Source organism: Denticeps clupeoides, unplaced genomic scaffold (genome assembly GCF_900700375.1).
Source record: "Denticeps clupeoides unplaced genomic scaffold, fDenClu1.1, whole genome shotgun sequence".
In the NCBI taxonomy this organism is placed as follows: domain Eukaryota; kingdom Metazoa; phylum Chordata; class Actinopteri; order Clupeiformes; family Denticipitidae; genus Denticeps; species Denticeps clupeoides.
Genome location: NW_021630111.1, coordinates 27,092 through 47,500, shown reverse-complemented (window position 1 = coordinate 47,500; position 20,409 = coordinate 27,092). Strand labels below are relative to the sequence as shown.

The following is a 20,409-nucleotide window of genomic DNA, read 5'->3' as shown; positions in this document are numbered from 1 at the left end:
CTAGTAAATGTCCCTCCACAACGCTGCTGCTTATGAAGACCAGCGGTGACCTGTTTATCCCCAGGTTTGGCCTCTTTGCTTCGAGCCCGGGGATCAATGTGTGCGACAGGCAGACAAAAGGAAATGAGACCCTGCAGCTGCATTCTAGCTGCGGAGGAGGTGGCCGGTAGATTACAGGCCTTTGGAGCTCAGGCTGGAGGAAGGGGACCGGGCGGGGGGTGTCTAATCCCGAGCAGGCTTCAGCACTTTGATCTGTCTTTTTCTGGAGCAAAAGGTCACCGCGTGTCAAAAGACCAAATTCCCTGGCTCCTATTTCCCACCTCGCTGACAACATCCACCACGCTCCTCACAGGAGCGGAGGAGACGTCAGCTTTAGGCGGCGTCTGCACGACGTCTGAAGGCTCCCGGGCCACGCAGGGGTCACTTAAGAGGGGCGACAGGCACAACAATGGTGACGCGCATAGCGGCGGCGTGGACAAAGTGAAACACGTCCACTTCCTCCCACATGCAGGCCGGCCAGCTGATGGAATCGTAATTGTTTGTCAGTAATCGTATGGCCTGCCGTGGCCGCGAGTTTCCAGGCCTGCCCACTCCTCATTAAATACACAAAAAAACCTTCCAAGCAGCAGTTAAACTTAACAACCATTAACCAGCACTGCGGGGCCAACTCGCGGCGCGGCGATAAATCTGCTGAAGGGTAAATAAACGGGGCTTCGGCGACAGCTGAAGCTCGAAAAGGAAACAAGCTCTGCTCTCGCTCTCTCTCTCTCTCTCTCTCTCTCCTCGGGGGTGACTTTCGGAGAGGAAGACAGAGGAGCGAGGAGCAGAGATGAAAAACAGGGAGCCATCTTGCTCTTTTCCCTCACCCTCCTTCCATCTCCTGCAGGAAGCCATGAAGCGAGGGAACATGAGCGCACACACACACACACACACACACACACACACACACACACTGCTCCGTCTGTCACTCACAGTGATGTCTGATGAAAGCGTTGCTCGTGGCAGTTGCTCTCCATTAACGATGGACTGGGACAAAGCAGACAGAGCGAGACCCAGCTCTGGCCTTTTGATGAGGATGATTTATTCAGACGGAGAGCAGAGCTGGGAACCCAGAGGACTGGAAAGTGGGTGCGTGCCGCCCGGACAGGGGAGAGAGAGATGGCAGCAGAAGCAGCAGAAAAAGCAATGCAGCATTCACACTGGCCGCCGAGCAGGGGCTGCAGGCCGAGGGGAAAATTAAATCAGCTTCTCCTGCAGGATGACCAGACCTTCATGGCTGAAATCTGTGAAGAGGGGCTGGAGGGCAGACTGTGCAAGCCCTTCAAAATCAATCCGGCCAGAGAGAAAAACCCACCAAGCTCGGTGCTAAGTAACCTTTGTTCAAATTCAGCAGTCGGCTGAGAGGAACCTACCTGCACTGTTGACTAAGGAGAGAGCCGTTTCACGTCCCACATCGATCTGACCGACCAAAAAAAAAAGAAAAACGGGCTGCACTCCAGAGTCTTTTGCATCTACAGCTACATATTCTGTCATCAGGGGGGGATGAAACGGGGCGGCCGCTTTTCCAGCTAGCGTGCCCCGCCACTAAACGCTGTTAAACGCATTGCTGGGGCCAGAGAAAATCGCGAGGAACCAAATGAAGAAGGACGTCAACGCGTTTCACTTGCCAAGAACGGATGAAAACCGCACCGCCGTCTAACACGGACACTCGAAAAAAGCTTTGGAGCTTTCGACCGAGCTGGAATCCAAAACAACACTTGCGGCGGCTCCTCTTTCCACTCGGATGAAAGGCGAGAATGCAAAAAATGAGCAGGAGGTATTCTTCTCCCCCCCCTTTCCCCTGAGCGATCCAAAACACACGGTGTAAGATGTGGGAACGTTCGCTTTTCCCTGCTCGAGGTGGCCCGAGGTTTCGAGCGATTTGCAAGGCTGACTTTCCCCTGTCCTCCTTGGCTTCTGAGAAGCTCTGTGGTCTGAGGTCGTCCCCCAGCATGGCCCCCAGGGCTGAGGGACACGAGAGCCCGTGGAAGCTCTGCTCCATGGCAGGCTAAACCTCTGGCCGAGAAGGAAAGAAGACGAAGCCTTTGTGCAGTTCGAGGGGAACTACTCATCCGATACAGGTCAGGTCCTGATGGTAACCATAGTTACAACCGGTTCACGACTGGTTGTGATACAGTTGCTCTTCACTTCAGAAGCCTCCCCTACAACACACACAGTCAGCCCTTATAATGAAAACATATACGACCAGTGCTGCATTAACCAGCAGGATGGAAACCGGATTCCGATGTCCAGGGTGCTGGCCGAGTCGCACACCCCAAAACACAAGGGTCTCCCCAAAGGATTAAGCGTTTTCCCTTTCATTTCCTTCTGGTCCGTAATCCTGTCTGGAGAGAAGGTTTTCGAGGGGAGTTACAGGGAGGTCTGGCGTTCAGGGTGAAGATGATCGTGGATGTGGGGTGTGAGGAACATTAATCGCACAGAACAGCAGGTCCTCTGGGATGGAGCTCCGTTTAACTCTTGCTGCCACCTATTACTGCACCACAGGGCGATGCAAGACAAACCAGAGAAACCAGAAACAGACACGCACTTCCAGACTGATAAGGATCAGCAAAGCCTTTACACTCATGAATATACATATATATAAAAAAAAAAAGGTCCCACACAAGCCTGTCAGGAAACAGAGAACCGCGGACAGTTGCACCACATTCTTTGACGGATCAGAGACAGTGACATACAGGTGCAGATAAACCTTGAACCAGAGACACATTCCACACCGGGGGAGTCACACGGAGCCGCTCCGCCCGCACTAATGGACCTCATATCCGCTCAGCGGCGTCCGGGGGGGGGTGGAGGCCATGGAGGACCTTTAAACTAACACTTCATAAATCCGCGCTGCTCCGCCCTCTTTACAGCCGCGACTTAAAACAAGCACGGGTCTTTAGCGTCACGGAACAGGAGTACGGGGGTATTTTCGGACCGATTCTGCCTCAGGGACGAATGGCGAATGTGCGACAAAAAGAAAAGAGTGCTAATAATCGAACATCGCCCACGTCAGCCTGACACACGTTGCAAATATTCTCGTTGTTACCCCGGCCGCCATAAACGCCGATGTGACCGATTACTCCAGCGTGCAGAGACTTCCACAAGCCGCTGGCAGAAAACAAGGACTTCCAGCGGGAAGGAAGGGGGTTGCTGAAGGGACGCTGCCCTGCACCTGACCCAGAGAGAACCACCAAAACACTACAAGCACCACTACAAGTGCTAGTGCTGTCTGCCTCCTGATTGGTCAGGGAAAAAAAACGCTTCAAAGACTTATGCATCCCAGGAGGAGTCCAGAAAAAAATACCATCAGCTTGAACAGAGAGACCAATAAGAGACAGGGGGCAATGGGAGGGAGAATGGTAGTCTCTACGTCTCTTCTTTCCTTCCGGCTTGAGCACCATGTCCAAGTGTCTGGAATGTACCAGCAATGTGGTTTTACTCACCTCAGCAATGTGCAGGTCTACACCTTTTACAGGCCTGTATGCTAAATAGCAGATGCAAACAGACTTTGATTAACTTCCTAAAAAGGGGGGAGTGAGGAGAAAACGCCCAGCCAAACGATAACGATGCGCACTATTACGTTTAACCTGCATGGCTGCCACGAGACAACCGACGCAGATAGCTTCGTTAAAAGATTTTGCCCAATTCTCCAGACACACTCTCGCATGCCCCCGGGGACACGGTCGTAATTCTTCTGACAGGCCACAAAAGCACTTCTTACAACCGAGGGCTGGGAACCATTTTCACAGCACTGCCGCATGGGGCTGAGCGGAGTTAATGCGAGCAAGATGAAAGTCAACAGCTGCCCCCTTTAGCCACCCAGAGAAAAGGCGCAGGTAACTTCTCAGTCTCTCCACACTTCTGATCCAAAAGCTTTTTTACTCGTTCCAGGATTTTTCTATCTTGAGAATCATTTTGCGCAAAATTATATAAGAGCGTAATTATATAACAGCCCTAATTGGACCAATCCACAAACAATATTAGCACAGGGATGCATCAACATTATAATGTAATATTTCACGGTTTCTAAGCATTTACAATCAAGCGCTTGTCATTTCATACAGCAATAATGAACAACTACTGATCATGACATACATTGCTACCTGTTCAAAACGGAGAGTGGATATTGTGAGGGTGCAGCCACGTCATAAAACAATCCTGGAATGGGAGCACACTTCCCCCACACTCCAGGAAGCACTATCCCAGTAATAATGAAATAACATTCAAACAAGTAGGGCAAATATTGCTGTGTGCCAGCTGTGTGCCCTTTCAGGGTAGAGAGCTGCACTTATCACTAGCACCATTTTAAATAAATATCTTTTCACCAAACGGTTGAGTTACTGTCTGTGAATGTGTGTGATGTTTTTACGCAATCGTAACCGTATGTGCGTATCTTTTTACATGAGCATCAAAACCACAGCATTCAGAATGTTAAATGTCCATGGGAAACGTGGGACAAGGACGCATACCAGGAAAATTCTATGGACAATTAGGTACACTCTGGTGATCTGCGGCAAGGATGATTAAAAACAAAGGTAAAGCAAGGATTCCTGACAAATTATGTAACTTCGACCAAATATGATGTTTTGAGGCAAATTTGCAAATTAATAACAAATATGTTTAATTTACACAACGTTGTATTCGACTGAAAAACTGCCATTGAACTATGGCCATTCAAAACGGAGATATGGAAATGGAGCTTGTGAATTTGCAGAACGCAGATATTCTTTTTTTCCCCCCACCAAAACAAAACTAAATCTGCTACAAGCTGACAGACATTTACGTGGGAAACTACGATTCCAATCTTCTGCAAATTTGTACCAGCAACCACCATCCCAGGCAGCTCACCAAGCCCTTTTCTTTCTAGCTACAGGACTGGCCAGCGCTACTCTGACACGTGTAACCAATGGTTGCCACATGTTACCAGTAAACACAGGACCGCAAATAACTAAATTAAGACGTTGTAGAGGACATGGGCAGTAGGCAACCCCTTCCCAATGCACTCGTGTCTTAAAATGCTTAAGCACACCAATTGTGTTTCCTTAAAAACACTAGCACTGGCAGATTTGAAAAAGTTCACAGTCAGCGCATGCTAAATGCTAACGTGACTGGAAAGTGCTGAAACTTTTGGAAGGGGTGAAAAAAAAACACTTGGAATCCTTGTTGTGGGTGATGTTTCCAGACAAACGTTTCCTCACCTCCATGAACCTCTCAGCAGAAGAGGGGGTGGACAGTGCACATGGGTGCACCACGACACAAAGACCAGTTTAGGAATGGAGAATGGGGGTTAGTGCGTTTCTTTATAGCTCAAGTCGAAGCGCTCTGGCAGCTGCGCTTCTCCACCCCGCCTTTATTCTCATTACAGGAATCTCTGCGGTGTCGTCAACCCTCTCAACGCCGGTTTTAACTCAAACCACAAAAGCCAGTGAAAGACGCAGTTAACCTGCCCGCGTACCTGTCCACCCTTCCGCCGACCCCCTTTGCCAACTCAACTCTGGTACAGCAATTACGGAGACGAGCGACAAGTCATTATGTCAGTAATGAGCAGAGAAGGGAGGGAGAGGGAGAGACGCATCAGATTATATAACAGGAAAAGAAGGGGAACTTGGGAAATGTACATTCAGAAAAAAATAACACACACACTTTAAATCAAGAAGAGAAACAAAAGCTATTTGCACATGTTTTGCACGAAACAGAATTGTGTTTCACGGCGGCGATTGCACTAGTGCTTCTCCCTCTCGCTCATGGTGGGAACATAGGCATGCTGGCTAGCCTTCTGCTCGACACCCTGACTAGTGCTCCAACCCTAGGCTGCACAGGCCGGACAAACCGGTAGGCTGAGGGGAAAAAAATGAATAAACCATTGTGTTTCTTCAGCCTTGACCTCGGCCAACATGGCCCTGTTTACACACAATGGTGGAGCGAACATGTGGGTGGGGGAGGGTAGACTCAGGCCATTCAAGAACTGTGGGCTAGTGACAACACACATATACATATATACACACACACACACATACATATTCATACATACAAACACATGGAAAAAAATGTAATAATTTAACAATTAGATGCACCAAAACCCCCAAAAAGCAAAAACCACATCAGAAGAGAAACTGCTCATTAGTCCATGTGGCAGCAGCCTCCTGTTTGGTTTGGTTTAACACCTAATGGTAACTGTAGGGGTCAGGGGTCATGTGTCGACAGACTAGAACTCTGTGGTCTGTGTGTGTGCAGGCGCACAAACACACACGGTCTCCCTCGCTCTATCCTCAGAGTTTAACTTCTTCACAAAAAGGGAAAACACAACAAGGCTCTTTAGTGCCGCCGATAGGATGTGACTGGTGTGCCTGTGGCAGGGGACCAGCAGGGCTTAAAATACCCAGACAGTAAAGTCCAAAAGACCAAATACTGCACTTCTGAAAGGAAAAAAAAAAAAGGACAAAAAGAGGAGGGTCAAGAAGACGTACACAACAGAGAGAGACTTCACACTCAGCCACAAACAATAGAAAATTGTTTTGTAGAAAACCAAAAAAAAAAAACACGCCGACGATCAAGGAACCCCAAGTCGATCTAACACCAGACTCCAGAATGGAGAAAGTGGAAGTTTTGTGTGACTACCTTGTAATTATTTGATTGATCAATCACGCTCAACCTCAAAGCCTCAACCAACCGAAAAGGCAAGTGTGCATTAAAAAAAAAAACATGCATCATCCCTAAAAACTTGATGGACTGTGTCTCCATCTCTATGTGGGGATTTTATGTCTGGTTAAGATTGTGTCACAGGTCAGAGCCACACAAGAACAAAGCAAAACTTAGCAGTGTGAAATTTCTTTAACGCGTTAAATATTTAACAGTTAATGGCAGAGAGAGACACATTCGCTTCGACACCACCAGGAAAAAAAACAACGTTTCCATCAACATTTTTAAAGATGTTCCTTTAGATTCACCAACTCAGCAACTGACTCTGCTCTAGCCTCAGATCCGAGCCTCCTCTCACTCCTCCTCCTCCTCCAGGGGTGCTTCTTCCTCTTGCTTCGCCCCCCCCCGGGCCCTTCTCCTCTCTGGCTACCCGGGCACTGAGACGCCAAACGAGGCGCGCTGCAAATTTGCTGGCTGACAATGGAAGACAGCTGCTCTAAACTGCACAGCTCTTTCACGAGCGGAATTAGCAGTGCGAGCCTCTCTCTCATTTTCTCCTCCCCTCCCCCTCTCTCGCTGCACGGCAACCCAGGGCTGAGAGGGAGAAAGAGGAGCGAGAGAGAGAGAGGGACTGGTTAAAAAAAAAAAAAGAAAAAAAAAAGGAAGAAAGAGAGAGGGACTGAGAAAGCGAGGGAGGAGGGGAGCGCCAGGCATGAATACGCTTTGTTTTCCCAGCTCTGTGATCGCTTCAACAGGCCGAGCAGACATGTTCTGCCCCCTCCCCCCCATCCACAGGCATTCCTCTCTGATCCTGCGGCGTGTTCAGCACGTGTTACATTTCACTACTTACAACCGGCACCTCCATCGGCCATACGTCACCGCTGGCCCCTGAAGACCCCCCCCCCCAGGGGATTCATCTACAAGTACGAAGCAATCGTACCCCCAGTAAACAGAAACCCAACTTTCAGCGCGCCAGGCCGGGTGACTCTGAAGTGTGGTCTTCCGGGGCGTCCCACGTTCACCGCTGGGAACGCCAAAAATATGACATCTACTGCACATCTGCTGTGGGAGGGATCGACAAAGCCTCAGAGGACAAGCCTGAGTGCAAAAAAAAAAAAAAAAAGAAAACGGGACACGATTTCTGTTTCGCTCCTCCGTCTAAATCCCCAGAGGCTTCGCACACGGCACAAATGCTTCCGTCAAGTGGAGGCGGCAGGTACAGGAGGGATACATGCATTGTCATTTTCACAACCGCCTGGGTGGCTAATGGCACAAACTCATCATTGGAAGGTGACTGCGTATGCCTGGTGGTGCTTTCAGTGAAGAATTAAAAAGGTATTAAAAATATAGAAAAATTAACACAATTTTACACTATTCTGCTTATTGGGGGGGAAGTTTCTCTCTGATTAAAAGTAATCCAGACCGGGGCCATTCACATTCGTCCATATGACTCCCACCCATTCAGGGGGATAATTACAGGGTCGGGCTCCCTGGAGCAACAAAGGGTTAAGTGCCTTGTTCAGGAAACACAATGGCTGCAGGAGGATTTGCATGAATGGGGTCTTTGAGGGTCAGCTGATTACTCGCTACTAAAACCACTGCTTACAAACGGCCTTGTTTACGCTCTGGTCATTCCAGTTCATTCATCTCCAAATCAAGTCAGAAATCCCACGTTCCGTTCTGAATTAGACTAAGCAAACAGAAAATGGCATGCGAGTGGCATTTACAAAGAAGGAATGACCAAGACAACCATCACCAGGTTCACCAATTAATACACCAGGTAAGTGTAGTAATAAATTGACGGCGAGCCATTATACACATTTGTTAGTTTGGTAACCTGCACTCTGAATGAAAGTGTGTTGAGATTAATGGAGTCTGATGTTGCTGGAGATTAATATTACAAAAACACAGCTCCATAAAAGGAAAATGGCTGTAAATATGCAGTGTACTTGGGAATATGGGGGAAAAAAAAAAAAAAACTTCCAGTTCCTTAGTCACCTCTGAAGGAGCAAATAAAAAAAAAAAGCTATGCTCCCGAGAGCTCTGAATTGGCCTCTTAAACTTTCATTTCGTATGTAACAGAGCTGGGCTGCAGACAATAGCCAAGTGCGGCTCTCCACTTGTGCAGAGAGGCGAGGCGTGAGCCAGGAACAGCACTCAGTAGGCCGAGCTGACCGCCGGACGTTGGGGGTGGGGGAATAAAACGTTTACTGTGGAGACGGTTCCAGGCATTAAAAACATTTCCAAACATACAGGAATTTGCTGAATATTATTCCGCAGGTCACCAAGCCCAGTCGCATCACCTCCTCACACAAACGGGGAAGGAGAGCGTGTCTCTAGGTTTTGGTCCTAGCTCATTGGCCAAACCACAATGCTTTGGTCTGTAAATCAATTCTAACCGAACATATCAAATTATTACAGAAGCACCACCAAATTCCTTACACACTAAATAAACTGTATTGTGTCATTTGCTATGGTCACGTACGTGTTTATAAATTCATTAATTGTTTTGGTTTGTTTGTGATTCATAAATATTATTATTATGACATATGATTAATTGATTAAAACTGGTTAGACTATGCAAAAGTCTATTGGTCAAAACTGGTTTGAAACCCGCTGCATCCTTCGTCTGGCCAGTTTAGTCCTCTTCTCCTCACCTTATCCATGGTGAGCCCATATAATACAGAGCGTCTAAGCACATTATCAACTTAAGCACAAGATCAAGCAGCAGAAAGAGGATTGTGGCGCACTGTATAGTCAGAAAATTCTCTTAATACTCCGATTTGCAGCGGTGGAACAATTCAACACGTAACTGTAAAACCGCTCAAAAGCGTCCTGGTGTATGACTTCCATGCACACAGGGCATCCTTGATCAGTGTGGCATCTTTGCGTTATTAAACGGGGTTTCACTGGGTCTGTGCCGGCTGTACCTCATATATGGTCGCAGTAAATGCGGTGCATTGATGCAGACTTAGCCGCGCTCTTCACGAGAGATTACATATCCTTAATGAGGAAATGGCCGCCACCTACCTGCAAAGCGGTAAAACTAATTGGCAACGTCGAGGCATAGTCTTAAATCAATCGCACCTTTTCCTCAACAAGCCCCGGTAAATCCACACAAAATCCATGTCATGTCGTTGTGTTGTGTCAATATCTGTATCAGATAGATAGTTCGATCGATCATGCAGATGGGAGAGAAATCCAGCAGGAAAGGCCAGGGGGGTGGCTTTATTAGCAGCAACTTATAATCAACTGAGCAACTGCTCCCCGGGCGCCTGTCATGGCTGATGGGTGGGGTGATGGGATAAATGCAGAGGACAAATTTTACTGTGTGCACCGTGTGCTGCTGTGTATCACATGTGACAATCACTTCACTTTATACTTTACACTTTAGAAGTGCAACTCAGCAGCGGGGGCCGCGGCTGCAGCACACAGACTAAAAAAAAAAAATAATTAAGAGCACAAGCGTTTTCCCCTTTTCATCGCGTCCAGACACAGCCACTCCTCTCCTCTTCGGACGCCGCCCGGCACACTGACACGGACCTAATAACATCTCCAAACCACACAAATCCTTTTCCTGTCAGTGGGTGAGGCGAGCGCGTCGTACTCCTGCAGGAAGGGAGCCCTGGCCAGGTTAAACACAGCCCTCATGAATAAGGAACAAGGATGCCATTAGCAATCCAAATGGAATATCAGCAAATTACAGTTCAGGAATTGGATAGTAATTGAATAAAAAAAAAAGCTACGTAAAAAAGGCAGAGTACTTATAAACAATTCTCTTTATTGCTACTGAAACTTAGTGGATTTTCTAGTTTTTTTTTATTACGTGTTGACTAAAATGAAATTTGAATAAAAGGTGATAAAAGGGTGGAAAGTTAAAAATCCAGCCTGGGAGAAAGCAGCACGCATGTTCAAGGCAGATCGCATTTCAGACCCACCGGTCTACGTAAACACTGGATCTCCAAGTCACACGAGACGCCGGCAGAACAATATACTGAGGTCGAGGACTAATTATACCTTAATTACTGCAAACATACTGAAGGCGGCTCCAGCCATATTGTCTGTTATGGCAACCAGGAGCTGACATCTGTTTGCTTAGCATGCCTGATGATAAAAAAAAAAAAGAATATAGTTTTTCATTTTTAAAAAAAATCATTCGGAATCCAACAAAGTCTCCTCCCAAATAAATACAAGAAACGTCATTCCTGGCATGACGGCGAGGCAGAGTTTACGCCCCTCCGGTGATCATTGCTCCATTCAGAACGCGATGAGATGAACCAAACCCTACTTGTAGTGAACGTTTGCACAACCGTAATCAGCTTTTTAATGGCAGGACACACACGCCTCCAGGCAGAGTACATTAATAACTCTGCTGATCTCAACGCTCTGGTGGTGTGAAGCCAGGTAAAAAGGCGGGGTGTGCGTGTTCTGAAAAGGCAATTGTTATACACGGACAGAAGGGCGGGGTGGGGATTTCCAGCACAAGAATCTGAACCATACTGGGTGCTAAGGGGATGTTTTAGACAGATTTTCCCGACACGAAAACAAAACTTAGTCCAGGTTCGTAGGGGTCGATGTAGGTAATAGCTGACTGAGCGTTTGTACGGACGTAGTGGGCAGTAAAACCAGTAAACCAAACACTCGCGTCAAGCCAGAATGACTCAGAGACCAGAGATGTGGACCGTACAACAACAGACGAACAAGGCGATTCGTGTTTCCACTCCTCGGCACGCGGCATCGGGAGGCCGACATTTGTCGTGCCCGGCTGTCGAGTATCTCCAGTCGACGTGTTTAATCAGCGACAGACAGCGGCGGCGCCGCGTGCAGCTGTTGAAAGACGTTTGCGGTCATTAAGCTACTAAATTATCCGGCGTGTCTGAGTTGCGACTGGATTTAAATACTAATAGCGAAGCGAGCGCAAACGAGCCGGTCCCATAATCGGAGCGAGAACTGAGCAGAGTACATGCTACAGTCCGCAAGGATGCCGTCTAAAATCCCGATCGCCATACCAGCCAAGATCCTGGATTGATTTACGTTTGATTGACTTTCGACTAGGTTACGACAAAGGATTAATGCCAATTTAATATGAGACTCATGTCTGTCTCTTATTGATGTTTAACTTGACTACATTTGCAGAACAATTTTGCTACTGAAACTCAGTGGATGTTTTGAGCAGGATTTAATTAAGACTTATTTAGCCAAAAATGAAGAGCCAATCTGAACTCTTTTTGAAAGTACTTTGTGGTTTGGGGAGGATTTTCCCATGTTTCAGTGCAGACGTGTGCCTTGATGTGGCATCCCACCGTGGGCTGGTCCTCATTCTGCTGCTGGTAACCGCACCACAGTGTTCAGAACCAGCGTTCAATAAAGATATATGTGGAATGTGTGTGTGAATTTATTTACAACTGGAATCAAATTAGGGTACCTTTCATGCTCCAACAAAAATGCTAGCCACCGTGTAGTGTAGAACAATATGTAGTGCAAAAACTATTAACATTTTAATTAACATGCTCCAAGAGTCAAATTGACTATTTGCATTAATGTGTGATTTACTATGCAGGCCTAATTCATTGAGAAATCCACATTATTCTGCAGGGATCACAACCTTTTCCCTCTCGCACAATCAAACTCTTGAGTGCAGCCACCATCACAAACCCAAACTTGGCAAGGGCCACCATTTTTCCATCCATGTTTTCAATTACCCACCCGCTCGTTTCAAAAGGAAGTCACAAACACTTAACTACAAAAACTGCACGCACTTAAATAGCTCCCATTCAGAGGCCGTCCAACTCAGCAGCCACAATGGCCTGTTGTTTACTCTTGGAGAGCGCGGCAGTGCCGGTTTATAATCTGCGGGCAGGAGCCACTCTCACACAACAGCACACAACATGACAAATGGGAGACGTCACAGCGTTCTTTTTGCCCCGGCATGAAAGGAATAACATCGCTGCCATTCAGGGCCAGATACGCCGAGCCGGTTGGCTTTTATCCTTCCTGCTGCATGAAGAAGGCTCAAAAGCAATCAGACTTAGGCTAAAAGAGGAGGAAAATTCCTGTATTAAAATGTAGGCTGTGTGTGTGTGTGTGTGTGTGTGTGTGTGTGAGAGAGAGAGAGAGAGACTGGGGCATTATTTGACCTCTGCTGCTATGTCTGCAGCAGATTGGGAACGACCACTCGCTCTGACCTCTGAACACCGAAGCTCCTGCTCGAGAGGGAATCCAGACAACTGCTGAACGAGGGAGAAAAATTGAAAATAGCAACCGCTGCTGCTTCAGTAGGAAGGGAAGGATGGGTGGGGGAGAAAAGAAGAGAGAAGTGTCCGAGATAAAGGTGGATTTGGATTGAAAACCAGGCTATTCAACTGGAATTCCAGTTGGGCCGTGTGGGGTTTCTGTGGGGGAGGGAATAAGGGACCAAGCCCTCCCCTCCACCAGATCCTGCCGTGGGATCCAGAAACCCTAAACCAGCCAGAGCGAGGGGGAGGGGAGGACAGAGGCGGCCGCTCTCACACCTCCAGCCCCACCGGTGCAGAGGCACAGGCAGAGGGAGGTGGCTGGAGGGACATTGTGTTTTGTTTGTCCCGCTGCCACCCCCACCGTCCTCTAAAGCCCCAACAAACCACAGCACTTGCTTAAGGAATGCAGAGTAACATAATAGCGGCAGTCGGGGGGAGCCGGGGGACCGGGGCGGGAGTTCGGGTGGAGCCGTTGCTCTCTTTAGTTGGTTTAACATATGAACTCCGTACAGTGTCAAGAGGTGAAGTATTACATCTTGATAGGGCATCCAGAGGACTGCAGATGAGTAAGCGCTCAGCAGTGATCCCGCCCCCTAATAAACACAATACTTAAAAGGTGATGTGTGGACGTGCGTAGGGAAATTTTAAAATGTCCCAATTCAAATAAACGTAATTGCATATGTGGTTGCTAATACTATAAATAAAAATATACATTTACATTTACAGCATTTATCCAGACACCCTTATTACAGGGAGCAACTTAGGGTTAAGTGTCTTGCTCAGGGACACAATGGTAGTAAGTGGGATTCGAACCCGGGTCTTCTGGTTCATAGGCGAGTGTGTTACCCACTAGGCTACTAGGGGTAGCAACAGTACTCAAACTAAGTCCTCCCTGCACAGTCCAACACATTTACAGAATACGGCCTTCTATACCGCAGGATTCTAGTCCAGAAATGATTGGACTCATGGGGCGGTTTAACATGCTAGCAGTAGAATGACGTGTAACCGTTGGGGTCCATACGCCATGTTTCATCCTTACTTTGTCTGCCTGAATGACACTATAATGACATGAAACAATGCAGAGGTCACACGTTCCCTGCTGTTCTCTTCAAAAGCGAAAGTAAAACGCAAGCGGAGCTCGTCTCGAGACGCCCAGTCCAACTGGGACAGAATTAAAGTAAAATCTCACAAGTGGCACAAGAAAATAAAACTTGTTAACTTTACACACAAGGCGTACTGAAAACAAACCGAAACCGTGATCCAAACCCCGAGGTACAGACCGCAACGTGGGATTCCGGTACCTTCGTGCCCCTAATAAAAATGGTAGTGAGACGACATGATTTACTTTAGTTCAATTCACCAACAAAAAGCACCACAACTCAGAGCAAATCCATTTCATGACGGCGTTATATTGAATTTGGAAAAGCGTGATGGGTGGCGCTCCCGTAGACGTGAAATTCTATCTGTTGTATTGCCTGGCAAGGTAGCGGAGCCACAGCTTTGCAACTGTTCTTTGAAAATTCTTCAAATAAAGGGCCCTAACTCTCCGAGGTGTTGTCTCTGTTCCACGGCCACCTGACCGCTGTGAATTTGACCTGCTGTGGTCACGTTGAACCAGCCCATTTAATGCCTTCACACATCCTGGGAGTGTCTAGAAGAGGATTCGTGGAAGACGACTATCGAGCAGGGACTCTTGGCTGAGACTGGTTTGGTATTAAGACGCTTCTGCACATAATGAGGCAAGCCGAGAGCTGCTGTTTGTGTGGTAAAAAAACACACACACACACACCGATTAAACCTGAGGGAGCGGAGATAATGAGGCCCTCGCCGAGCCGCCTCCTTCGGCGTAACTACACCTGTCTCTGCGCTGGCAGCCGCGGCGCTACACCCCGTTTTTGAGCATAATGATGTGTGTCTGAGCCCCTCTCTCTGTATCAGTGAGCCAATCTCCAGCCAAGGCCTGCAATCCATCACAGCGTGTCATCTCTGCCCCTCACCAGCACGGCGCGCCGGCAGATAGCTGCTGCCGGGGCGGCCCCGAGGCGCAGATGGGGATAATTGACAGCCAGTTCATTCTCGGCAGGAGTCACTTCTGCCTCTTTATATAAAAAAATATATTAAATAATAAAATAAAATAAAAAAACATCCCGGCGGAACAATTACAAGGTGCGGGCTTCTCCAGTTCTCCTCAGGGGAAACCGTCAGCAGTCGTGAGAAGGTCCTAAAGGTCTCAAGGTCATTAGTTAGCTTTGTTAAGAATAATTGTAATTATTCGGACCTGTCCTATAATGCAGGGTAAATGTAAAGCGCTTGGGGAAAATAGCGGCAAATGTTCATTTAGCGTTTGGCTGAGAAGAAACGCTGCGGTTTAAAGAGCCGAGTCGCATTTCAAGGGCTCCCTGAAGACCGCTGAGCAGGCACGCCCGAATCCGACTCCGGCTTTTATTTCAGCAGGAGTTATCACCAGCGGGGAAACAAGCGAGATACAGTACATTTACAGCGCGCTCATATTTCACACGCAGCCCACCTCATTTAGTCGGGCCGACGGCTCGCGGAGGAGGAGGAGAAAAGCGGAATTCTGCTCACCCAAACATAAAAAAATCCCAGTTATGATTTAAAAATGTTTTTTTTTTCTAATTCAAAGTCAGGTAGTGTGGCTGAAGGTCAGGGCCGGGTGGCCGCCTGCCTGCCACCGTGGGACCAGCATTCGTCATCTCGCAGCCAGCTGTCATTAGGCCCTCACAGGCCAAGCGGCGTGACGGCAAACTGCCTTCGCCATCTCGGTGCTGTTAAGACGACTCGGCGCGCCGGGGTGCACCTGCTCTGAGCGTGAGAGAACGTGTGTGAGTGGTTCTGGGGAGGGTCAGGTGCGAGGGAAAGGGAAGGCGGGGTGGGGGGCTGAGTAAACAGACACCAGCTCAGCTCCCCGCTGCTTAAGTCTGTCACTCAGGCCCGGCTCATTTCCATATGAGAACACGCTGGGAGGAGGGGAAATGGAGTCAAGACAAGCTGAGCTTTTAAAAGCCGGGGGAACAAAAAGCATTGTGCTGCAAAAAAAAAAAAGAGAGAAAGAGATGCTCAGCGAGTAACCCCAGGCTCTTGGACCCCGTCCCCCCACGGCATCTGGAAATTTCTCTCTTTTGTCCCTGGATTTCCTGACCTGCCTGAGATCCAGCATTCCAGAGGCAGATCCTGACCGTGCGGGAGCAGCTCAGGGCATTTATTCATTTACTTTCCTGAAAGAAATATGGAACGCTGACTGTGCTAAAAAAAACCAAGAACTAATTCCAGAGAGAGAGAGAGAGAGAAGGTTGGGTTATAGTTTTTACTTTTTATCTACTGAAGAACCCATTTTATTTGATGTCAGTGATAATAATTTCACTTTAGGTAGTCTGAAATACTACATATTTAAAAAGACTGAACATATGTGGGGCACTAGTATTTTCACTAAACTGTGATCCTTACAGCCAAAACGCAACATAGCAGTGACATTATCGGAGATTTATATTACATTCAGGCTGCATCAGACTTTGCATTAATGGAACCCGAGAAATGTCTTTGGCCAGTACACATGGGCTGAGAGGGTGTTAAGAGCACTGGGACAAGCAACGCTTTCCAGGCTCCCCTCCCCCACTGCACACGGCACAAAAGCAGAGCACAAAAAAAAAAAAAAACAGATCTTTGAATGGAGAGCAGGCCAGCACACACGTGGTGTTAAACTGTGCGAAAGTGCTACACACCTCCACATTTTGAAATGTAAATCGTAGATGCCCTCCGCCACACAGAGACAAAGACGCATTCTAAAAAAAGTGCATGGCGGGCGTTCCACTACAGGACACCAGCCCGGCCACCTAGATTTCCTTCATCTCTGACCTAAGGCCACGACAGTACCGGTTCAACAAGATGGCTCCTCAACCTCTAACAGCCTTGATTGTCACCTCTCTTCTGTCCACAGAGGCTCGGTAGAAGCAGGCAGTGCACATTTGGCAGTGTAGGTAATGGCTGCGAATAGCCCACGGTAATCGTGTTACCACGTCCATTTCATTACGACTATCTGATCTGGCCAAAGCTTCACTCTGTTGATTGCACTACACGCAATCAGCAAAAATGGGGTGAGAACCTGACGTCAGCATTAGGGACCCTAATTAAAGCACATCCGTGATGAGCTGTGAAGCTGTTGCTGTGAGAGCAGGAGGCCGTTTACCGCAGTAACTACAATAGGGGCTGAGGTTACACCATTAGGACCAAACCTTAAGCCAAGGAAAGAGTACATTATTTAATTCAGGTTTATAAAATGTGCACAGACCTCCGCTGAATACCAAACCCAACATGGATTGTTGCCTGGCATTGGCAGCCCTATAGGCAAGGCAATCCCAGTCTGTGCTGTTTTCATCTGGGGTTCCAAAATGGTGGAACAGGCTTTCTGCGCCTCAAAAAAAAAAAAAAAATCCCTCAATCTTCACCTCCTCTCAAAAGCAAAGACATTACACCACTTTCACCACATTTGTAAGTTCTGCACAGTTCACATTCGATGGATATAATGTAGTGTCATCTATTATCAGCCACACACACGCCAGTCCAACAGATAACTTGGTCTACTGACAATATCTACAGGAGATATTTATCCAAATTTAAGACGCCAGCACAGCAGCACATGGGCAGTTGTGTTAGTGAGAGAGTCCAATAAAACTCACATCACAAATATCAGAAGTTTAAACACTGCTGTTATGATGTTGGACGGGTGATTCCGCAACCATCTGGAAAGTCTTGTTCTACTACAAAGTGGGTAGTGAAACTGCCCAAAACCCAGCGCACAGCAGGCTGGAAAGTTTTTTTTTTTTTTTTTTACTCTTTGGAAATTTGGCATGTCCGAATTCCCCTGAACTTTCGATGACCTCTATAGGGTCAAGCGTTTCTTGCATAGAGAAGATAATGCACCCAAAACCCTTTAGAAAGTTAAAAGGGCAAAAGTGAAGTGCTGCTCATTCCAGGAGTTTGTGCCACAGAAACGGTCCCCGTCGCATTCATTTTTATAACAAAGACAACAGAAAAGCACAAGGCAGGCCCTCACAAGCGAGCAGGCTGACGCACACACAACTGGTAAAAGTTTCGTTCTGGAAAAACAAAATGCATGCTGAAAGCCAGGAAGCTTTTTTTTTTTAATGAGCTCCTGAGAACACCTTGATATTTTTTTTTTTTTTTTTTTTTAAACCCCTCCCCTTTTACTCTCTCTCCCTTGCTCCCCACCGGTTCACGGCTGCTTCGGTGGGTGGAACCTGAGCTGCGGTGTGAGCGAATGCCTCCCTTCTCTCTGTAAAATGGCTGACAGCCATGAGGAAAGGCATTTGCACTCCACAGAGCGAGAGCCCCAGTCACCAGGGAGGATTATGGGTCTTGCAGAACAAAGTCACGCTCTCGTTTTTTTTTGGGCTGAGGGGGAGGAAAAGTACCGTGGCATGAAAGACTCGAGTGCACAACCATCACAGCTCTTCCAGAAAAGCAGGCAGGACGTGAGACAGGCGCACCTGTCTGACTCCGGTTTTCCACTCACCGAATAGCCGGGCAGCTCAGGAAAACGCCAACGGTTACCATGACCCCCAAACCAAGTAAAGAATAAAGCGATGGGGCTAACCTTTTCACTCTTAACCTTCTTCAAGTTCCTGCAATCATTGTTCTCCACCTCCTCCGGCTCACTCTTAATGGACAAGGGCTGGACAATCCCAGAGGTCTCCAGGGCAATATTCCCAAGTTGCTCGGCCACGGCCAAGTCCGCGCCCTGCGCGCCTTCAAACGGGGTGCTGCGGGCCGAGCCCAGAGCCAGCCCTGCGGTGCCAGAGTCTTTGTCGGCCCCAGCGGTGGCCACGGGCACGCCCTCGTTTTTCTCCTTCTTGCTCTTCCCAGAGCCACTCTCCTTGTCCTTCTTTCCGCTGGGCACGTTCCGAGAGGCCTTGCCGCTCTTCTCGGTGCCCTTTCCGGAACCGGCGATGGCCTGGGTGGCCGCGCCCGTGGCCGGCCCGGTGCTCTCCACCTGGGTCCGGCCCTGTGGGTCCTTCTTACCCCCGTCGGTGACAGAGGCTTTGTTATTGTCCTTAGAGTTTTTGTTGCGCTTGGATTTCGATTTGCTTTCTTTGCCTTGGGGGGCGGGGACGGGGCTAACAAATTTAATATTGTCTGGTAAAGTGGCCACAGCACTGGGAGGAGCCGCCATGGCGCCGCCGTCTTTAGCTCCGGACATCTCAAGTTTATCCTTCTCTAGGTCTGCGTCGAGGTCGATGATCAGATTGCCGACTCCAATGTCCCACTCATCGCCGCTGTCGTAAGTGTCCACCGGATTTGGGTCCACACCTTTCCCGCCTGCAGTGCCACTGCTTAGGGACATCTTAGTGCCAGCGGCCCAGGTGTGCCACAGTAGTGTCTGATCTCCTCAGACTACTGGGGGCAGGGGAGGGAGCGTCTCTACAGCTGCCTCAGGGTCGTCTCGGGTTCCCCTTCCCAGTTACCCACATCTTTGCCCTGAAAAGAGAGAACCGGCATGTTAAAACAGCCACTCAACATCAACACAAAGCTTTCATTTCAAGATAAAATTCAGCCTACTGCTCATATAAAAATATATTTCCGAGCATGTTCTTTTACTGACAAGTTCTTATCATGGCTCTTAGTTTTGTAAACTCAAAATCTATAGAATTTGATCGGGAATTGCTGGTGTCTTCCTCTTGTAACTTGCTTTGGATAAAAGCGTCTGCTAAGTAAAGTAAACAAGTGATCCAGACACTTTCGAGGAATTTTACCAAGTAGCACGAGCTTTGATTTTCATTTAAATAAGCTGCTTACATTCAAATTTATCTTGAGTTCTCACAAACCTAAAAGAACTAATCAGTCTCCATCAACATATATGGCATCCAGAGTGAATTTGATAATGCATTCACCAACCAAAACTTTATCATGCCGGTTCACTGTAAACAGGACTACCGTGAACTGGCAAATTTTTGGAAAAGGCAGGTCTGTAGTCCACATTTTTGGGTGGGGGAAAAAAAAAAATCAAAAAAGTTACTTCCTAAGAAAATTTTACCAAATTTGACTCCAAAGTCTGTCAACTCTTGAAAACAAGAATTGAGTTTTCTGGTACTGACAAGAGCTAAAAGGTACATCTTGCCCTTAAAAATGTGTGACTAATGCAAGTAGCTCATACTAAGGAAACAGACATGGTGAAGGAGTTGAATCGCAGTGGGAGGCTGGCTCAAAACCCAAATCCAGAGAAAGACATATGCCTAATGGCACTAAAAATGACATGCTGGTACAAACTGTGGGTAGACCTCAGAATCTGTGTTCCTGCTAGATGCTGCCTGAGAAACTGAAAGGATCCCTCAATCTGCTAACACATATGGAGTCAATTTCCTCCCAAACCAATAGGTTAACATCAAGCGAGCGCACCAGAGAGACCCCTGAAATCATCAAAGCCACAATCCTGACCTGGACACCAGGCCCAGCGCTG

The 20,409-nt window shown here is 47.8% G+C and overlaps 1 protein-coding gene across 3 annotated transcripts in view; it reads right to left on the bottom strand.

Annotated features, from left to right (window-relative positions):
• The window catches only part of LOC114783715 (zinc finger protein 609-like), a 45,538-nt gene extending 26,133 nt beyond the window's left edge, over positions 1-19,405 (bottom strand). For all 3 annotated transcript variants that reach the window (XM_028969229.1, XM_028969227.1, XM_028969230.1), the window contains exon 1: positions 18,550-19,405. In XM_028969229.1, the coding sequence (XP_028825062.1) occupies positions 18,550-19,296 (747 nt within the window). In that variant the 5' untranslated portion in view covers positions 19,297-19,405. The remainder of the gene's footprint in view (positions 1-18,549) is intronic.
• Positions 19,406-20,409: the final 1,004 nt, after the last annotated feature.